This window comes from Primulina tabacum, chromosome 17, assembly GCF_025594145.1.
Source record: "Primulina tabacum isolate GXHZ01 chromosome 17, ASM2559414v2, whole genome shotgun sequence".
NCBI classification, from domain to species: Eukaryota; Viridiplantae; Streptophyta; class Magnoliopsida; order Lamiales; family Gesneriaceae; genus Primulina; species Primulina tabacum.
In genome coordinates, this window is record NC_134566.1 from 22,418,130 (window position 1) to 22,438,914 (window position 20,785).

General features: G+C 35.7%; 1 protein-coding gene across 1 annotated transcript; it reads right to left on the reverse strand.

Annotated features, from left to right (window-relative positions):
• Window positions 1-7,172: 7,172 nt before the first annotated feature.
• On the reverse strand, window positions 7,173-10,559 carry LOC142531270 (putative glutathione peroxidase 4). The gene is made up of 6 exons (XM_075637369.1): window positions 10,262-10,559; window positions 10,001-10,077; window positions 9,850-9,911; window positions 7,946-8,064; window positions 7,572-7,739; window positions 7,173-7,444 (listed from the first exon to the last, which is right to left on the reverse strand). The coding sequence occupies exons 1-6, from the start codon at window positions 10,313-10,315 to the stop codon at window positions 7,412-7,414; spliced, it is 513 nt and encodes a 170-aa protein (XP_075493484.1). The 5' UTR covers window positions 10,316-10,559; the 3' UTR covers window positions 7,173-7,411.
• Between the last annotated feature and the right edge of the window lie 10,226 nt (window positions 10,560-20,785).

A 20,785-nucleotide genomic window follows, 5' to 3' on the forward strand; every position in this document is an offset into this window, starting at 1 on the left:
GAGCTCGATTTTTTCCGGGAAGCCGATTTTGGGCAAACAAGGAGTTTTAAAAGATAAAAAATATTATTTTATGGAAACAAATTTTATAAATTTTTATTTATTAATTAATTAAGTGTTATTGGGCTCAATTTAATTAATTTAAGTAGGTCCAATTATCCTTAAGATTACAAGACCAAAACCAAAGCCCATTTAACTTACAAATTAAATTATAAATAGGACTCCTAGGCTTTCATGACCTCACAATTCACTCCAATCAGCCGAAAATTCACTCCCACACACATACAATTTTCGAAATTAAGGGAAGGAGAAAAGGCTAGGAGTTTTCGTCGTCCAATCGTCCAACGTCGCACCCTCGTCGAATATCGTATATTCGAGCGTTATAAACGCAAAGGCACGTTTTCTAAACCCTTTCAAACATCATACAAATTATATTATGCATGATTTAATTTTTTATGTGTGAAAAAATAGGGGTGTGAATATTTTTACGGTAGAACGTTTATTTTCAAACACGATATTTTTACGTTTATTCGAAAAACCTTATGAATCCAAGGGGTTAACCTGCCAATACATGATAAAAATATGAATATATTAGGGACAAAACATGATAAATTAGTCAAGAGAACATGCTGGAATCGTAGGAAAAATTCAGAAATAGGAGCCGTGGGTTTGTTGTTGGGTTTGCAAATTCAAGGGCTCGGTTCTTATGCATGGGGGTAGGTGGCTCGATCAGGTCTGGAGGTTGGGTCCTAGGGGTCATAGTTAGGTCCTGGGTTGGGTCCTAGGGTGGCTAGGGTTCGAGCTTGGGGCTGGGGAAGAGTCCTCGCTGCATAGGACTCTTCCCGTAGGGTGATGGAGTATTGGCCGAGAGTTTTCAGAGTGTGGCTCGGTCTGGGGGCGAGCTAGGTGGTTCATCAGGGTCCAAGGGTCATGGGCAAGGGTCGGGCTAGGGGCTGGTGCGGCTGGCTCGCTGCTGGCTCGAACAAAACAAGGAAAACGTGAGGGAGCAAGCAAAGAACACGCAAGTTGTTTTCCTGATTCAGAAGCTTCGTGCTTCGGCTCCAGGGGCTGGGTAGGTCTGGGCTGGGTCTGGACGTGGTCTAATAATGGTCAGGGTCCGGTTGGGCTCGGTGATGGCTCAACTGAAGAGGTCCTAGTTGGGTTAGGAGTCCTAGAAGTCATGGGAGTCTCACGCACAACACCTACAGATTTTGGGTTCGGTTCTAGCAGGGTTTGAGCAAGCTAGGGGCTGGTTGTTTGGGCTGAGCTTGGTCAGTAGGGTCCCTAGGTGGGTTGGCTAAGGTTTGGCTTGAGGTGGCTCGGGCGTGGCTCGAGTAAATTGGGAGATGGCTCGGTAGGTTCATTAATGGGTCAAATTCGAAAATAATAAGAGAGAAATTGAATCCACGGATCTACGGGTGTGGCTCATGACTTGGAAGGGTAGAATAAATACTAAAAATGTTATGTTTAAAATTTGGGATCAAAATAATGAGTTTTGGTTTATCCGTGATTTAATCGCCGTGCGAAACGTTAATTAAAGAATTAATTGCAATGGCAAGTTTTAAGCTTTATAAAATTATGAAAAATTATATTTAAGCTTAAATAATTATTTAGAATAATCCCATGTCATTAAAAGGGATAAAAAGATAAATTCGAAAATTTTTACGTCCAGGTGCAACACGCTCTTTTTACATTTAAGAAAATACGAAAAAGCTTGGCAATGTCCCGAAAGATCATAAAGCGTGTTAAATGATATTTTATGATTTAAAAGGATTATTTTGATGATAATATGTATTTTTACGATTTTTGAAAAAGCCGTGCAATTTATACTGTATAAAATGCTATTTTTGAAAAGTTGTGCTATTTTATGATTTTTAACGAAAAGAAAAAAATAATTTGAGGGATGTGAATTGATTGTGACATATGATATATAATTTGTGGGGGATCCTCTATGTTGAGGACAGTGAATTACAATTTTATGGGGATGTCGTGAGAGGAAAAAGCCCCAGAGGGAGCCCATTTACGGGAGAAGGCCCCAGAGGAAGCTCATTTACGAGAGAAGGCCCCAGAGGGAGCCCGTCTGTGGGAGAAGGCTTCCGAGGGAGTCCCGACGATCGTATTTTTATGGTGGAGCCTAGTGCACACCCCCATGGGTCATGTGGAGCTGAAGACTGATCAGTCGATCGATGATAAAAGCTAGTCACATTCAAGGATCAAACTTAACCCAAAATGATATACGATTGAAAGCTTATGATAAAAATGATTTTTATGATATATGATTTATGATGATGATTAAAGTTATCTTTAAATTATTTTTAAAATAATTTATTTATGCTCAAATGACTTTTAATGGTTCATTTATGATTAAAAGATTATTTTAAATAAAAATATGATTTTTAAATGCATGTAGATGTATATGTATTATTTGTTATCCATGTTTAAAACGTGCTGAGTCTTTAGACTCACTTTGTGAGGCCCGAGGCCGAAGAGGGCGGGGGGTGATCGCCGGTGCCATGAGGTTGCACAGACAATGAGCGGCTCCTGGCAGGCTTCTAGGTGGAGGGAACATGAATGAACCGATCCTACACCGGAATGAGAGGGATTCCGAGACTGTTCAATGTAATGGACTGTACAGTTGAAGAGGGTTTAAAAGATTTGATTGGTACTACTCATATCACGAAGGTGCATCTTCTTTTCGGTAGCTCATCACATAGGAATTCCAAAGTTAAGCGTGTTTGACTTGGGGCAATTTAGGGATGGGTGACCTCCTGAGAAGTTTCTCAGGGTCCGTGTGAGTGAGGACATAAGCATGCTGGAAAGACCCGTCTTGATACAATGAGGACAGTCGTCGAATTTGGGGTGTTACAGTTAGTATCAGAGCCGTGTTCTTGTAAAGGGTTATACCTACTGCCAGTCGCAAGAAGCTCACGAAGTCACACCTCAAGTCTGTAAGTTTTAAGGTTTTAAATTTACGTTATGTAGTAAGCATGAAGCTGATTTCAGCATGTGCACATTTTTAAGTTCAAGTATGTGCATCTTATGTTATTGATATCATGTTCATGCATGTGGGGCTTACGTGTTGGGTAAATTCTGGAACAGTATGCCTCCTAGACGTTTGATTAACCGTGAAGCTAGGGAAGAGGACCGAGAGCCTCGATATGAGGAGAGAGCCAATCCCCCACCTCCACCTCCGGATATGCAGGCGCAGATGCTCGCAGGTATAACGCAGTTCTTCGCATAGTTTGCGGGGGTGGAGTTTACCTACAACAACAGTTTCCAAGCATCTATCGGTATGGCTCCCTATGAGGCATTGTATGGAAGGAAGTGCAGATCGCCGATTCATTGGGATGAAGTTGGTGAAAGAGCAGAACTTGGTCCTGAGATAGTTCAGCAGACTGCAGATGCGGTGGTCAAGATACGAGACAGAATGAAGACCGCCCAGAGTAGCCAAAAGAGTTATGCTGATAAGAGGATGAGAGATCTCGAGTTTGCCGTAGGTGATCACGTTTTCGTGAAGATAGCACCTATGAAGGGTGTTATGAGATTTGGGAAAAGAGGCAAGCTGAGTCCGAGGTTTATTGGACCGTTCGAGATTCTTGACAGAGTTGGGACACTAGCTTATCGTGTTGCCCTTCCGTCGAATCTGGCCGGAGTACACAATGTGTTCCACGTCTCAATGCTGAGGAAGTACCTAGCTAATCCTTCGCATGTTCTGAGCTATGAGCCGTTGCAGCTTGCTCCAGATCTGTCATATGAGGAGAGACCTGTCCAAATCCTAGACAGACAGGAACGCAGACTTCGGAACAAGGTGACCAAGTTGGTCAAAGTCCGGTGGCTGAATCAAGCAGTAGAGGAAGCCACTTGGGAGACCGAAGCAAATACGAGGAATCGCTACCCAGAACTGTTTGGTAAGATTTAATTTCGAGTACGAAATTTATATAAGTGGGGAAGGAACTGTAGAGCCCAAATTCAGTACACGTATAACACATGCATTTATTTAATTGTTAATTCATCTATTTAATTTAAAATTAGTTTAGTGATGCTTAATTTGTGAAAGTTGCATTATTTTAAATTAATTATGTTTATGTGATGCACGTTAAATGTTTTTTTGAGTTCCATGTTTCAGGCGATTATTAGATGCGGGATCGAGGAAAAGAGACCGGTGACGATTTTGGCAATTTTTAAATGTGGTATTTTATTTTTAATTGAGAATGAGGCATTTTAAAAGAGTTATTAAGTTTTTAGCATTTTTAAAATTCTAATTTATATATTTAGTGATTTTAGAATTTTAAAACTTTTAAAAGTTAGCATTGTGTATTTTATTTTGCTAACTAGAGAATTTTGTTATAGTTAAGGGAGAGTTAGTATTTTAAATTAGTTGCTAATTAATAATTAAGCAAATTATTACCCTCCCTAATTATCACCTAAACACATGCACACACACACTTTTACACACACCATCACACGTATAACACACACACAATTCTCTTGTTACCATTTGATCATTTTAAAAGAAAACCAAGGGTTCCTTGAGTTCATAGCAACCACCCCCTCCCTCTCCAATTTCCAGCAAATTTTCGTGTATTTTCTTCAAAGAAAATCGAGCCACCATCGTCCCGGATCAATCCTCGCGCCATCTTCGCTTCGGTATCGTCGGTTCGATAAATTTTAACATAATAAGGCATGTATAATCTATTTTTCCTGCGTCGATCATGTCATAGTATGTGTTGAGTTGTTTTTATGCGTAAAAATACATGTGTGATGCGTACAGTTTGAGCGGAAATTGTTTAGATCGCATTTTGAACGTTTCTGGATCTGAAAATCTCGTTTTTGCTGTTCTTTTAAAAACTGCGATTTTTCAGTCGCGATTTTGAGAAAACTTTCAACATGAAAATCGCAGAATTTTTCGATACCTTCGATTTGATATAAAATTCGAAATATTCGGATAAAAATTGAGTGAGTTATGGTGTTTTTCGTGGGACTGCTCAAACTGCGTTTTCTGAAAAATTTTGTTATTGATGCGTTCTTGAAGTTTTATTGTTGCAGGCTTCGTTGGGATCGACGGGTGACCGTTGCTGCATTTAGGTATATTTAGCATGATGTTGGGTTTGTAATTGGTGTACCGGTTAGTGTCGATAGGCACTTGAATTCATTAGAAGTCGTAAGAAGCGATTTGGTGTCCGTGTTTTTGAGTTGCATCGTGTCGTAGGTTGGATGTCGTTGATTCGGGGTGTTTGTACGGGTTGTATCAATGTAGTAGCATCCTAGGATGGGTCTCGAAGCGTCGGGTCATAGTCCGTACAATCATGTTTAGAATGTTGAGCATCACATGTATTGAATTTTCGTTGGTTTGCTTTCACCGAGGGTACACGGACCTGGACACGGGCCCAGACACGGGGTCCGTGCCTTTGTTTTTCTTCGAAGTGTCAACTTGCAGAGTCTACACGGACCCTTCGACGGACCCTGAAACGGGGTCCGTGTCCTCACTTCTTTTCGGTGTGTTTTTATAGTATCTACACGGACCTAGGCACGGGGTCCGTGCCTCTTTTTTTCTGCACACATCTTTTATAGTACCTACACGGACCCAAAGCCGGACCTGGGCACGGGGTCCATGTACTTCATTCTTGGGAAAACTTAGGCTCAATGCTTTGAGGTTCTGTATCTTAGTCTAATGCAATGTTTAACAAGGTCGAGTCACGGGAATTTTAGAACGTCCTAAGGAAATGAATGAGCTTGTGTGTAAGCATGGTTATTATGTCTAAGTTACACCAGTTAAGTATTCGAATTCATGTTAGTATGTTGCAGTAGTGGCCCCGAGCGACATCCAACGAATCCCTCAACGCCAAGTAAGTATGTTCGATGTGTATGCTAAATGTCTTGTGACCAATTATGTATGGGATCGGAAAGCGGTAAAGCATGACCAGGGACCAATCCACCCCGTTAAAGCATGAACGGGTTAGATCAGGATTGGAAAGCGTTAAAGTATGAACGGAGACCAATCCACCCGTTAAAGCATGAACGGGGATCTCATGTATGTGGCAGTGGATTTTTTTCTGTCAGCCCAATACTATGGTTTAGTCTGATCAGGCGTATTAAGTATGGGTCACTTGCTTTGAAACATGTCTCTACACAAAATGATGAAGTTACGTATGTTCAAGTATGCAAGCATAATTAAGAAAAGTTTTATGACAATGGCACGTCTATATATGTATGTACGTATGTTCAAGCTTTTGATATGCAAGTTCAAGTTTCAGTATGTACTTCCTATTTTAAAGTTGCTTGTGATTTTTATTACGTATTACTTGTTACTTCCAGTTTATACGTGTTGAGTCTTTAGACTCACTATACTTGATCGATGCAGGTGAGGATGATTTTAAGGAGACTAGGGGTGGGGACCAAGGAGCTGGCTTGGACTGAGCAGGAGGCTAGACCCGAGGACCGCCCAAGTTTTAAGTCTTTATGAAATGTCAAATACTCTGATTTCGCGCTACTGGATATAAGATTTCGCGCTACTGGATACACACTTGATTTGTATGATGCAGGATTTGATGATTTATGGAGGTGCTGACGCTTGAGTGGATCGAGTACAGCAGTACACACCCGATGACCTTTAAATATTTATGTTCATGATTTTTATTAGATATATTTTATGCTTAATTTTTATTGTTAATTGATCTTTTTAAAGGTCAATTTAGGAAGTTTTGGTTAGTATTTATGATTTATTTTATGCACTTGAGATTTCATATGTTAAATTATTATGATTATTGATTATGTTAAATTATTTTATTTAGTAATTTATAATTTATGATTTAAGATTAGAAAAAAAAAATCGATGTCGTTTCAAGTAAGGCTCCGATTAAATATTTGCCATGGAATATCCTTGAAATGGTTTGAACTCGAACTCATAAATTATCCTAGTTAAACAATAGAAGTAAAATGTAAAACTGTCAGCTCGTGATTCATCATGTTCAAGGTGATCAAATGGCTCACATTAGAGACAGCCATTATCTCGACATCAGGAAAAAAAATCTTACTTGATCCACGAAAATTTGAAGTAAGATCTCGAAATATAGAAGACAACCATGGTCCATGGTTGATACTAGAAAGATGTAATGATACGTAATACGTGCATTAGGCTCAAAATAGGAGTACATCATCTAAATGAATGAATAACATGAGGAATCGATCAATGCGTGGAAGCAACATATTAGTAAAGATTGCCTGTTAGACTAATAAACTTGCATAAACAATTCTAACCTTACATAGACCAAGATTCGATATTTGATATTCCAACAAAGAAAAAAGGAAAAAAGACAATCTACAACCTTGATTCCTATCGAACAATAAGCAAGGCAGAATCATCATACGTACTTAATCCAATGTATCATTCACTCTGCTTATGAATGTAATTGATTTAAAGTTCTCCCAGAGCTTTCTTTATATCTGCCTGCAAGGAAGTATAGAAACTTAGTTGTCAAAGAACGCAAACACTACACCATATGCACGACACATTAATCATTGCTGAGACAGTTTATACATGTACGCATACGAAGAGGAGAGGGAAAAGAAGATACCTCGATCGCCAATGGAGAGGTAGAGGTTCCATAACGTTTGATCACACAGCCATCTTTATCAACCAGAAACTTGGTAAAATTCCATTTTATGCTAGACCCAAATAAAGTGCTTTGCCTTGCTTTCAGGAACCTATAGACCGGCGCTGTATCCGAGCCATTCACTTTTACCTTTTTGTAGAAATTTATTGCAATTTTGTCAACATGCATCAAAGTTTCAAAGAGAAATAAAAGTTATATTGTAACACAAAAGGACAATAATTTTACACAGTACGAGATGTTTTCCATCCTGTAAACCCTGGATATATGTTGTATATATATACAAGTATGCTCTGAAATGAAAATTGTAAATTTATCCCATGATTCTACATACTTACCTTATGAAAGATAGGGTATTCAGCCTTGAATCTGGTGCAAGCAAATTGTTCTGCTTCTTGGCTTGTTCCAGGTTCTTGACGCAAGAATTGATTGCAAGGGAAGGCCAATATCTCAAAACCTGTGACAAAATCATCGTATAAAAGATAAAGGTATTTTCCAAATCTTCTCATACACTTGTTATATAATGTATTATTTTTAGGTGGAGGCAAAGGCAGAAATTCGTATTGACAACAATGAAACTAAAAACCTCACAAAAAGATTCAATTTAAGACAGGCGAAATCTCACTTTACATAATAAAAAACATATTTGGTGATAGTTTTAAAAATAAGGGCCGCCCGCCCCTGCTAGACACTGATACAAAGAAGGCCACGAACATTCTGAAGAACTAGAAGATTAGGTAACCAACTTTAATTGACAATTAGAAAGAAAGGGATCAACAGTTAGAAAGAGATGGGAGAATTATTACTGCTGCAATATATAAAGAATAAAGGAGAATAGTGATGTATTTCACTCTGGAACTTTTATGCAAAACAAATCTTTTCTATGGACTTTGTTTCTCTTCTTTTCTTCTTGCTTAATTTCTTAAAGACTGGCTATCCCGAACTAGCCATCGTATCGTTTAATGCTCTCGTGAGCTTGAGTTTATGGCGGCAGCTACAAGACAAGATCGATTAAAAGCAATTCTCTTCAAAGTTACAGCCCTACAGGAACATCATGCCGTGTTAATCAAGAAGCAGAATGCGAATATTAAATTTCTCACAGGGCCAATGCATGAATTGACGATTGGATTGCAGCAGGTCGATGCAAAAGTAGGAATTGTTGGCAGATCACACTCTCCTTCAGATATTCAACCGCCATCAACACTTAATCGCAATGCTCAAACATGAAATTGCAATTCGCCAAATCAATTCAGTCAATTGAAATCGATGCGTCTTGATGTGCCACGTTTCTCAGGGGAGATCGAGAAGGCAGTAGGAAATTCAAGGAGCAGCAGCCTTTCTCCTTTATTACCACAAACACCTCAGGCTGATAAGTTTCTTTAGAAACTCAAGAATGGCAACTCAACGAGAAACATATTTATGCTATAATTGTGATGCCAAGGACTTCCTTGGGCATCAGGGTATGGGCAAATTCGATTTTTTTCTTGGTTGAGAATGAAGATAACAAATACTATGAGCAGAATTCCAGTAAAATAGACCAAGAATTTCAAGATTCTACTCCAGAAATAAACTTTCCACCAATGGCTGGGCGGAAAGCTCTTGCCGTTTTCCGGCGCATATTTTCAACTTTCCACCTTGAGGATGAGTGCTTTTTGACGAGGTGGGTAATAATATAAAAACAGGCCACAAAAGTAAAGAGAAGCTAAAGAGCAGGAATCATTCCAAAGAAACTAGCAGATTAGGTAAACAATTTAATTGACGGTTAGAAAGAGAGGGATAATTAGTTACTACTGCAATATATAAAGGATAGAGGAGAAGAGTGATGTAATTCATTTTGGAACATTTGTGCAAATCAAATTTCTTCTCTACAACTTCTTGTTTCTCTTCTTTTCATCTTGCTTAATTTCTTGGAGATAGGCTATCTCGAACTAGCCATCGTATAAGACACGGTCTAGATCTGCCACTGCAATCAGGGTACATTCACTAACTGGATATTTGTCAAATGACCACCGACAGGAAACATGGTAAATAGAAGTAGCAGAGGTTGCAATACCAACTGGCCGCTTGCAAGTTTCATTCTTAAAACACATAAATGCATTGAAAGAAAGAACCAAACACAAAAAGTGATCATATTCATCTAATCCTAAACCTTGGCAATTATGTAGAACACCTTAAAACAACTCAGCACAGAATCCTGGCATCATACGAACAGCTGAAACAAGTAAAGATACAAAGAACTGACCCTTATCTTTGTGACGGGTGTGAAGGTCAGACAATTCTGTGTAGTTTGAATTCGTGAACCCGCTGTTTTTTCAGCAAAGATAAACAATCAAAATCTCAATAAAAGATGAGCTGTAAACATAAATTTTAGAGCAAGAAGATAATGAACGAACCATTTGGAAGCAACATTAACAACAAGCAGGACTTTCCCTTTGTAATTGTTAAGGTTTACATCGTTACCTTTGCTATCCTGCTCAGAATGACATACCATTCCACAATTTTATTAACAACGAGCAAACATCAGCATCGACCCACGAACGAAAAATATTTTAAATTTTCTGAGGTTTTTGCCCACCAAATTCCTGGTCCCTCGCTTTTATTTATAATCGCACTAACACACTAAAAAGATCGATGAAGGGACAAATGAAAGATACCTTGACGGTGAAATCATGGATGGATTTTTCTGGGACAGATACAGAAGCGCCCATTTCTTGTCTCTTTCGTTATAATCCTGAAGATTAATATATGTATGTTTGCGCAAAAACTAGGGATAATCTGGGTTTTATTGTGAAAGCACAGGTACCCAAATTAGGATCGTGAAGAGAATCACGTAATATCGCAGATCACAGCTGTTGAATTCATTTGGAAAGATGGTTTTTCCCTTTTTTTGGGTTTGTGACAGAGGACGCCAGATCAAAGACAGATGTTATTGTATATATACGGAAGTTACCTAATCCGACGCTAAAAGAGCAATTAGAATTTCTTTTTTTAGATTTCTTTGATTAGATCATTGTTTATTTTCAATTGAATTAACATTCAGTATATATTCATAATTTCTAAAAAATTAGTACCTGACAATAGTATAATTGTTGTTTTAACTCTCTACAAACCCACATTGACATTTTATCCTTTTAATATTTAAATTTACATATGTTTTCTCCATTTTAAATATAATTTTAAAAAATATTGGATCTCAATTATAATTAAATAAACGTAAATACTTATTTGATATACAAAGTATCTAATATGGGGTTTCGGATACTTGATTTCGCACTTTCAATATTTCAAATGTATTAAAAAAAATACTATATTTTTGAGTAATTACCACAAATTCATTCATTGTTGATCTTTTCATGAAAAATGCATAAAGATGACTTATTCAAGTTATTTTATTTAAAAAAAACATAGTTCATTACTCGTCATGAAATAAGATTAAGTATTTATTTTGACCAATAAATTACCTATTTTTGAGTTTCAGATACTTGATTTGGCTCTTTGAATACTCCAAATGCGTAATAATATACTAGATCTTCGATCGATTACTATAAATTCAATAATTGTTGATATTTTCATTGAATATGCGTTAAGATGACTTATTCATCTGATCTAAGTTTTGAAAAAACAAAGTTTCTCACTCATCGTCGAATTAGAAAAAAGTACTTATTTTTACTGATAAAGTAGCTATTTTGGTGTTCCAAATATTTGATTTGACAATTTGAATACTTCAAAAGTGTAGGAAAATACTTGAGTTTGAAGTAATATTAAGTGACTTTTGATGATGTCAAAGTATAGTTTGAAGTTAATATTGAGTGATACTAATGACGACATTCGTGAAGTAAAAATGTGATACCTAAATTAATACATATAAGACATAATTTGAGTCCACAAATACTTGATTTTACCGTTAAATACTCAAATTTGATTATTTGATGATTTCAAAATAATACTTCAAATGTGTAAGAAAATACTTGAGTTTGAAGTAATATTAAGTAACTTTTGATGATGTCAAAGTATAGTTTGAAGTTAATATGAGTGATACTAATGACGACATTCGTGAAGTAAAAATGTGATACCTAAATTAATACATATAAGACATAATTTGAGTCCACAAATACTTGATTTTACCCTTAAATACTCAAATTTGATTATTTGATGATTTCAAAATATATAATTTGAAGTTAATATTGAGTGACCTTTGATAATAAGATTTGTGAATTAAAAATGTAGTATCTAAATTGGTACAAATAGTATCTAATTTGATCCCGGATATACTTGATTTTACACTTTTAAGACTCAATTTTGATTATTTTAGGATATAAAAAAATATAGTTTCAAGTAATATTGAGTAACTTTTGATGTGTCATTTCTGAAGTTAAAATGTTATACCTAAATTGATATAAAAAAATCTAATTAGAGTCTATAAAAACTTGATTTTACTCCCTAAATATTAAAATTTCAATTAATTTTTATGTCAAAATATATATTTTGAAGGTAATATTGAGTGTCATTTGATGATGATATTCGTGAAGCAAAAATGTTATACTTAAATTAATACAAATAATACATAATTTGAGTCCAGAAAATACTTGATTTTACCCTTTAATGACTCAAATTTGATTATTTGATGATGCCAAAAAATATAATTTGAAGTTAATATTTAATATGGTATCATTCATGAAGTTAAAATGTAATACATGAATTTGTACAAGAAAAACCTAATTCGAATTACAAATAGTTGATTTTACCACCTAAATACTCATATCCGATTGTTTGGGATTTCAAAATATATAGTTTGAAGTTAATATTGAGTGACATTTGATAATGAAATTCGTAAAGTAAAAGTATGATACCTAATATAATAATAATAGTATCTAATTCGACTCCATGGATATCATTGAGTGGCCTTTGGTAATGGTACCAACAAAAGCTATTAACTTCAAAATATATTCCTTTTACATTCATGAAGTAAAAATGTGATACATAAAAATGTGTGTTGGGATCGGGAAAGAGTTTAGAGATGGGGGTGGATGAACTCTTTCAAATTTTGCTTTTTTAAAATTGGTTTTCAACCGTTTTGAAGCGGTTGAAAATTCTTCTCAAACTTGTTAGAAATATGAATCATGTAAAGTGCGAAAAAATGATTCAAGATTTCTAATGATAGCTTAAAACTTGTTGGCAAACTTACCAACAAATATAGTGAAAAGTAAGTGCTTGCAGGAAGTAAAGACACAAGGTTTTTTATGGATGTTCGGAGATGAAAACTCCTATGTCACCCCTTCTTCCTCTTTAGGAAGGATTCCACTAAAAGACTTTGGCTTTACAAAAAATCTTTGCCAAAAAATTTCCTAGATTATGTTCATTATACTGGTACGTTAGATTTGCTTAGAAAAATATGTATTCAGGTTCCACAAATACCTAATGCTTCTCAAGTCTAAAAAAATTAATATGATTTTCTTCACCATTCACACAATCCATCAATCACAATATAATCACAATATTCACAAAAAAACTTATGTTTAAAAATTAAGTTGCCCTAAACTAATGAAAAAAAGATCAGTGTGTACGTAATTCATATTTATCATCGGCCAAAGATCATCATAATACTTTCCCAAACTAATTTTTTACAAGTAACAAATAACTTGATGCAGTTTTTTTTTATTGAAAAGTCCCCAAATAAATAAACTAAAACAACTACTCCCTCCCCATACTAAATTCATACATTGTCTTCATTTGTAGCTCATCTTCATATGATACTTATTCCAAAACTTCCTCCGATTGAGGTCGATTTTCTATAGCTTTCCCATGCCATGTATTTTTCCGCCATAACCTTGAGTTGATCCATGATGAATTTCAATCTATCTTCATTCCATCTTGATAATCAAATCGTTGGTTCATAAAATCTGAGTAACAATTTTCTGGAGTGCATTGGTGGCTCCAACTTTGCAGTGAACGATCTCAATACTGATGGTAGTCAAAGTACGTCATATCATTGAATAAGTGTATCATCTCATCATCATCTAGACTCAATATGGGACTACCAGCTGCAAGAGCTCCATTGATTACACATCTTTGTGTCACTGCATCCAAATCATTAAAGAAAATTCGATTAAGAAAATATTTAGAACAATTATGACACCTAGATGTGTTTGCTACATTATTGAATTTGTCCCATCCTGAGTAAAATGACTCTCCATGTTATTGGGAAAAACTTGTGAATATTTTTTGACGGACCATCTCGAAGTATTGCACGAGAGAATTTCCTGCAAAAAGATAATAGAAATCGGTAGATCACGCATGAGTGAATTACAATAAATAAAAATAAATAGATAAAAAATTAAATTAACTAAAGAAAATAATAAAAATTAAAATTTGTCAATTTCAATCCATGACATCGGCACCAAAAACTAGATCAAGATTTTTTTGCACTATAAAATCCCAAATAAAATAAATATTTTATTCTCGGAAAAATCGCAAGTGCACGAGTCAATTTATAATATAATATACACAATATGAATTTCGTCTCATATATATTGATATATGACGAACTTATTTTAAACTAAATTTTTTAGTTAATTACAACGACAAATAAATTAATTTATAAACTAAATTAAAATTTAAATAAAAAATAAAAAAACAAAATAAATAATGAAAAATTATTTAGCAAACAATTGTTAAGAAGTCGGTTCACCTAACACTTAATTTTTTTCTAATAATTGAATTTCAATTCTTAAGTCATACTTTTGATGAGTCTTCTAATCTATCAATATACTTTGTCGAGTATATTAATATAATTAACAAAATGTAATATACCAAGTTTCTTTATGTTATTTAACAATTTTAATTGCATTAACGAACCATGAAATCTTCTAGCTTTCGATTTTCGGCCTATGACTAACAACAGTAACGATCATGGGCCATTAATCTAAACCAACATAGGCCTCGGCCCATACCCTGCATCGCTACTGGTCATGGGTCGTTAGGATGGTCCAACATGAGCCCTAGCTCATGTCCATGTACCGTCACTCAGAGAATATCCCACCTATGGAAACTGGTTTCTTTCGCATCCCCCAACACTTGAACCCAGAACCTCCAGGCATAAGTTGAAACGTCTCGCTCATTTTTAAAAATGCGAAAATATATATATTTTTTAAAGCTCACATTTTCGAAATAACATTTAAAATAATTGTAATTATTTTACCGTAAAAATAATGCAGTTTAAATTAATCAAACTCATCCAAAATCATACGTAAATATAAACGAGTAAAAATCTTAAACTCATCAACGTATGAAAATATTCATTTCCTCTCAATCTCATAAATCGTAATGCGGAAAACATGTGGTCCTCGGGTCGTGTCACCCACCAAGTCTGCCTACTCAGAGTTCGGCACCTCCAGTCTCCTCACCATTTAGCTGACCTGCATCACACACGCCTAGTGAGTCTATAGACTCAACACGCCTGTACCAGGAATAACAAGTACATATACATAGCACACAGCAGTGAAAAATATCATATTCAACATATCTTTCATGAACTTAAAAGCATAACGTAAACGTGTTGTGTAAAATCATAATGCCAACATACCTTTCATGAACTTTAAAACATGAACATAAACATGTCGTATAAAATCATGTCGTGTCAAATCATGTCATCTCATATCATCATATACGTGTCAAAACATGTCATCTCATGTTATCATATACATAAACGTGTCGTGTAAAATCATATCGTATCAAAGCATGTCATGTCATCATATACGTAAACGTGTCAAAACAGCTCATCATCATTCATCATTCATCGTTTATCGTTCATCATTCATCGTTCACCATTTATCGTTCATCATTCATCTTTCATCATTTATCATTGGTGAATTCAGTTCATTAGAGGTGACTATCGTACATCATTCATCATTTACGATGGATCCATCATACATAGAACCGCGGTACCCGGCGGCTGTCGGACATCAGTGACAGGATTACCCATCCACTGTGCCTAGGCCTCATCATCATCATCAGCATTTACATATACGTCTTAAACATTTACATATACTTCGATAGCCACAACTAATTCCCGTCATTCAAAACATTATCATTTTCATCACTTATAAAATTCATGTATAAATGCAATTTCCTTTAAATTCAAGCATGCAACGTATATTTTTATAAAATCTTAAAAATCGTGAATCATGATGCGTGAACATTTAAAATATCATGAATTTGTGCTCAGGACGCTGCCAGGACCAACATCTCAACCAGGTGCAAAATGACCATTTTGCCCCTGGAAACTCAAAAATTACCATTTTGCCCATAGACGTAAAATTTCACTTCTTTGACATTTTCTTAATTTCAATGACTCTAACACGTCCCAAATAATTATTTAAGCTTACAAGAACTTTCTCATATTTTTATTTGGCTTAAATCTATGACTTTTAAATTAATCTTTAAATATAACCTATTAATGTGTTTTAATCCCGAATTAAACCAAACCTTAGCATAAAATTTCCAAATTTAAAACTTAAACTTCTAATAATTATTTGAGCTTAAATATAATTTTTCATAATTTTATTAAGCTTAAATCTAAGCGTTTCAATTTAATTCTTTAATTAACGTTTCGTGCACCAACTAAATCTCGGATAAATCCAAAACTCATTATTTTGATCCGAAGCTTACCAAACTCCTAAAAATGTCCCAAAACATATTTAAAAGCATCCTTAGACATAAACTCGAGCCCATTTTATAACTTAACCGAATTGTTTTAAAACTTAGACCGTGGTCCCTATTTTAACCCGAATGGAACCGAAATTTAACCAAAACTTTCCAAACTTTTTACCACACCTTATAAACTCTTAAAAGATCCTAACAACCCTAAAACAGAGCTCTTAAACACCCAAACCCTTCTGGAAAAGCTGCTGGAAAAATCCAGCAAGTTACCCAACTTAAAGCTTGTGCACCCACTCGAGCTATTCACCAACCTAGACCGCCCCACCTACCACCAGCCATGACTCTACCACACTAAGGCCACTCTAGGACCCTAATGGACACAAAGGCTCCACGGATACCCTCCCATGCACGCAGCATAGTTCACCTACCCACAGCCACCCCAAAGCTCGCCTTGTAACCAACTTGCTACCCCCAAGCTCGATCGACTTCATTACTCAACCCAGCAATGGTTGAGCCCTCCTAGGCTGTGGTTCAGACCCACCAGGGTCTGATCCATGACTCGGCTAGGCCCTTGCACCGCCGGTCCTTGTATATCTTTCGATCTCCTCACTGACTAGCTAACACACCCAAGAACTCATCTCGGCTCTCACTAAAACCTGCGCTCCAAGGACTCCAGCCTACTTACAGCAATAATTTCGTCCCTAAACCTTCAGCCACACCTCATAGTAGCCCCCTTTTGCAACAAAAAACAAGAAAACGTGAGTAGCAAAGCATGGAATGCAAGAACACACGTAAAAACCGAAAATTCTTCATGTAAAGGCTTAGATCGAAAATTTTCACACATGAACCCGATCAACAGCATATAAACGTGTATGATGCAGAAAAGAACAAGTACAAAGCGTGGCTTAGATGTTATAGAAGCGAGGAGATCGAAGAACGAGCGCCGGGAGAATTATCCGTTGCAAGAATTGAAGTGGCCGAGAGTTGCATCCATGGAGATGCTGAAAACCCACATGAAATGCTGAAGGAGAAAGAGGGGTGTCGGTTGATATAGAATAATTGGTGTAGGGTAGGTTTAGGTTTAGTTTAAGTGTAGTTTAGGTTAATTAAATTATACATTAATAGGCCTCAATTAAAATAAAAAGGGTTTTAAGCCCAATAAGATTAAAAGTAGGCCCATTAAATCCAAACATACTCCCGAAAAATATTTCGTTTTGGAAAGATTTTAAAATTATTCTCGGAACCTTCAAAAAATCCCCCGATACGATAAAATTTACGTACCGGATAAAATAAAATCCCGCGGATAAAAATACCCAATAAAATCTCATTTCTTGAAAAATACATTTAAAACACCTTATATTAGTTAATAAAAATTAAACATGTAATAAATAATTTTTCCTGAAAATTCTCCGGTCTCCGTTCCTCGTTCGAGCGCGAAATGAAACTTAAAAATTTTTAATGAATGAACCTTTAAAATTTCATGAATTAAATTCTACCATGCATGAATTATGTATAAAATGCATAAAAATATTTAAACACAAATTAACGAAATAAAAATGCATTTAAAACTTTAAAAACAATTTAATAAAATACCAAAGAAATTTAACAACTTGCATGCATGTGTTTTACGTGATCCTTCAAATTCTCGGGACGTTACATAAGTACCAGTTGAGCCCAACTGGTACCAACACTTTAAGAATCTAAGTATTTATGCTTGTAGGTCCTGTGTTCAAGTGTTGGGGGAGGCGAAAGAAACCACTTTTCAGGGGTGGGATATTCTATGAGTGACGATGCATGGGGCGCCTTTTTTTGTAACGATCATGGGCCATTAGGCTGAACTAACATTGACATCGGCCCACACCCATGCACCACTACTGGTCATGGGTCGTTAGGATGGTCCAGCATGAACCCTAGCCCATTCTCATGCATCAAAACTCATAGAATATCCCACATTCTATTAGTGACGATACATGGGCTAGGGCTCATGCTGGACCATGGCTCATGTTGGGCCATCCTAACGACCCATGATCAGTAGTGGTGAATGGGTATGGGCCGAGGTCCATGTTGGTTCAGCCTAATGGCCCATGATCGTTACACAACATGTATCCAACTTCATATGTGTATGCAAGTTGTTGACCTATGTATTATGTTACTTTATCATGTTATAGAATCTCCTCTCAGTCTCAATTATAATATATAAAATCACTTCGAAGTTGATCAAGCGCAAAAAATACAATAAACACAATAATATAATAATCAAGAATGTTTAAAAACCAAATTAAATCTTCCAAAAAAAATCACAACATAATTGTTCGGGATCCCACCCATCAATCCTAACTAAAAGAAAAGAGAATGAGAAAAACGTTGTGTCGATTTCTTGTTCTTCGATTTTTCTTCTGGTGCGGCTTCTCCTTGTTTGCCTCGCTCCCCAAGTGGCTGTTATAACCCTCTAAAATATGATATATGTCTACTTTATTTCATGCATTAGGGTTTTCAATCTCTAGTTGTGCCAAAACTCTAACAAAAATCGGAAAGAAATCGTTCCTGATAAATTTTCATATTGGGTTGGGTTAGGGTGGTCAGAAATTACCGCCTTAGTGCGACATGTTCTGTCTGCGTACTTCATGTATCATCCGTGTAACGTCCCGAAAATTTAAAGGTCCATGCAAACCACATGCATGCAATTATTAAATTCTCTTGTATTTTAATTAAATATTTTAATTGCATGAATTAATTATGTTGTGCATATTTACATGTTTAAAATATATTTTTCTACATTGTTACATTAAAATGTATTTTTAAAGGTTATTCGAGTTGCGATCGAGAAACGGAGACCGATGGCTGAAAAATAGAAAATATTTTTATTAAATAATTATTTTTAATTATTTAAAATATGGGTGATGCTTTTTCCTATTTTTGAAAATATGGGGTTTTGAGGTGATTTTATACGACTGGACTTTAATTTTATCGGTGTTGGTTTTTCAACTAAAATGCGAGCTTTTTGGCAACCCGGCTAATAAATTCACAAATTTATTTAAACAAAGCTATGATAAAATTTTATTTAAATCCTAATTAAGACTAATGGGCTTAATTTAGTGGCTTAATAGGCCTAAAGCCTAGTTAGTAAATTTATTAGTATTTATTAAGTTAAAAACCCTACACCTAGCATCAAACTCACGCCTCCCACCTTTGTAAATTCAGAAAACTCTCCCCAACTCTCACAAACCTCACATCACACACACTCACAATTTTAGAAGGGAAATTCGAAGGGTGCTAAGGAAACAAGCCAAGGTTTCGATCCGTTCTTCATCGTCAACGTGAATTCGTGCGTATAAAACGCAAATGCACGCCATACATCTCCTTTTCTCATCCATCATATCATATTATTGTTTGAATTATTGCATGCATGAAGAACATGAAATATCTTTCAGAATTTTCGGTATATGGCATGTATACATGAGGAAACATGATTTTTGAATCCAATAACTTGTGTATTGTTTGGTAAAGGGGCTGCCATGATCATAGGTGTTGCACAGGTGATGTTTATACATGATATAGAGTCACACACACTCACCCTAAACATCACCAAAGTCGAAGAAAAAAGGGGGCTAGCCAATAGCAGAAACCGAAAGTTGCTGTCATGGAGTAAGGGCGATCGGGTTCCTTGTTGTGAAGGCTGGGGAGTCACGGCATGGGGCCATGGCTTGGTCAGGGGATGGTTTAGTCGTAGGGAGGGTCCTATCCAGGCTAGGGCTCGATCTAAGGGGCTTGGGAGGAGTCCTTGGCAGCAAGGACTCCCACCCGAGAATCTGTCCAAGAGGTGGCACAGGATTTGCGCTGCTTCCGGGGGTTCACGGCTCGGTCTGTGGTTCAAGGGCCGGGCTAAGGTGTTGCACTAAATAATATAAAAAGACGAAATTTTGAATTTAGGAATTTTATATTAAAGTTTGGGATTTTTTCGGGATTAAAACACCGTCAAAACGATTAATTAAGGATTAATTTAAAAAGCCTAGTTTTTAAGCTAAATAAAATTATGGCAATTTTAATTTAGGCTTAAATAATTATTTGGGACATGTTAGAGTTAATGAATTCAAGAAAATGTCAAAGTCGAGGAATTTTACGTCTAGGGGTAAAACAGTCTTTTTGCACCTAGAAAATTAGTGAACGTCATGGCAGTGCCCTGAATGCTGTTTTATGTGCTAATATGATTATTTTCTATAATTATGGATGTTTGTGGAATTTTTATGTTAAAAGGATATTTTAAATGTTTATGAGATTTTATATGTTAAAATGATATTTTAAACGTTTAAGAAATTTTAGATGGTGATGATTTAATATGTAAAAATGTTATTTTACATGTTTTGAGGTTAAAATATCATTTTAAATGTTTATGAAATGTTCATGATTAAATTACGATTTTTAAATATATATGGGATTTTTATGATTTAAGGTTGACACTTAAAAGACATGTTGAATGCTTGGTTTCAAAAATAAAAATATATGTTATGCACCATTTTATA

Bases quoted from the DNA above. Each gene is read 5' to 3' on its own strand.
- LOC142531270 (XM_075637369.1), bottom strand. From the start codon at position 10,315: ATGGGCGCTTCTGTATCTGTCCCAGAAAAATCCATCCATGATTTCACC. The intron at 9,912-10,000 runs GTTCGTTCATTA...CTGAAAAAACAG, and splicing joins GTTAATGTTGCTTCCAAATG to CGGGTTCACGAATTCAAACT. The intron at 7,445-7,571 runs GTATCTTCTTTT...ACTTCCTTGCAG, and splicing joins CCTCTCCATTGGCGATCGAG to GCAGATATAAAGAAAGCTCT.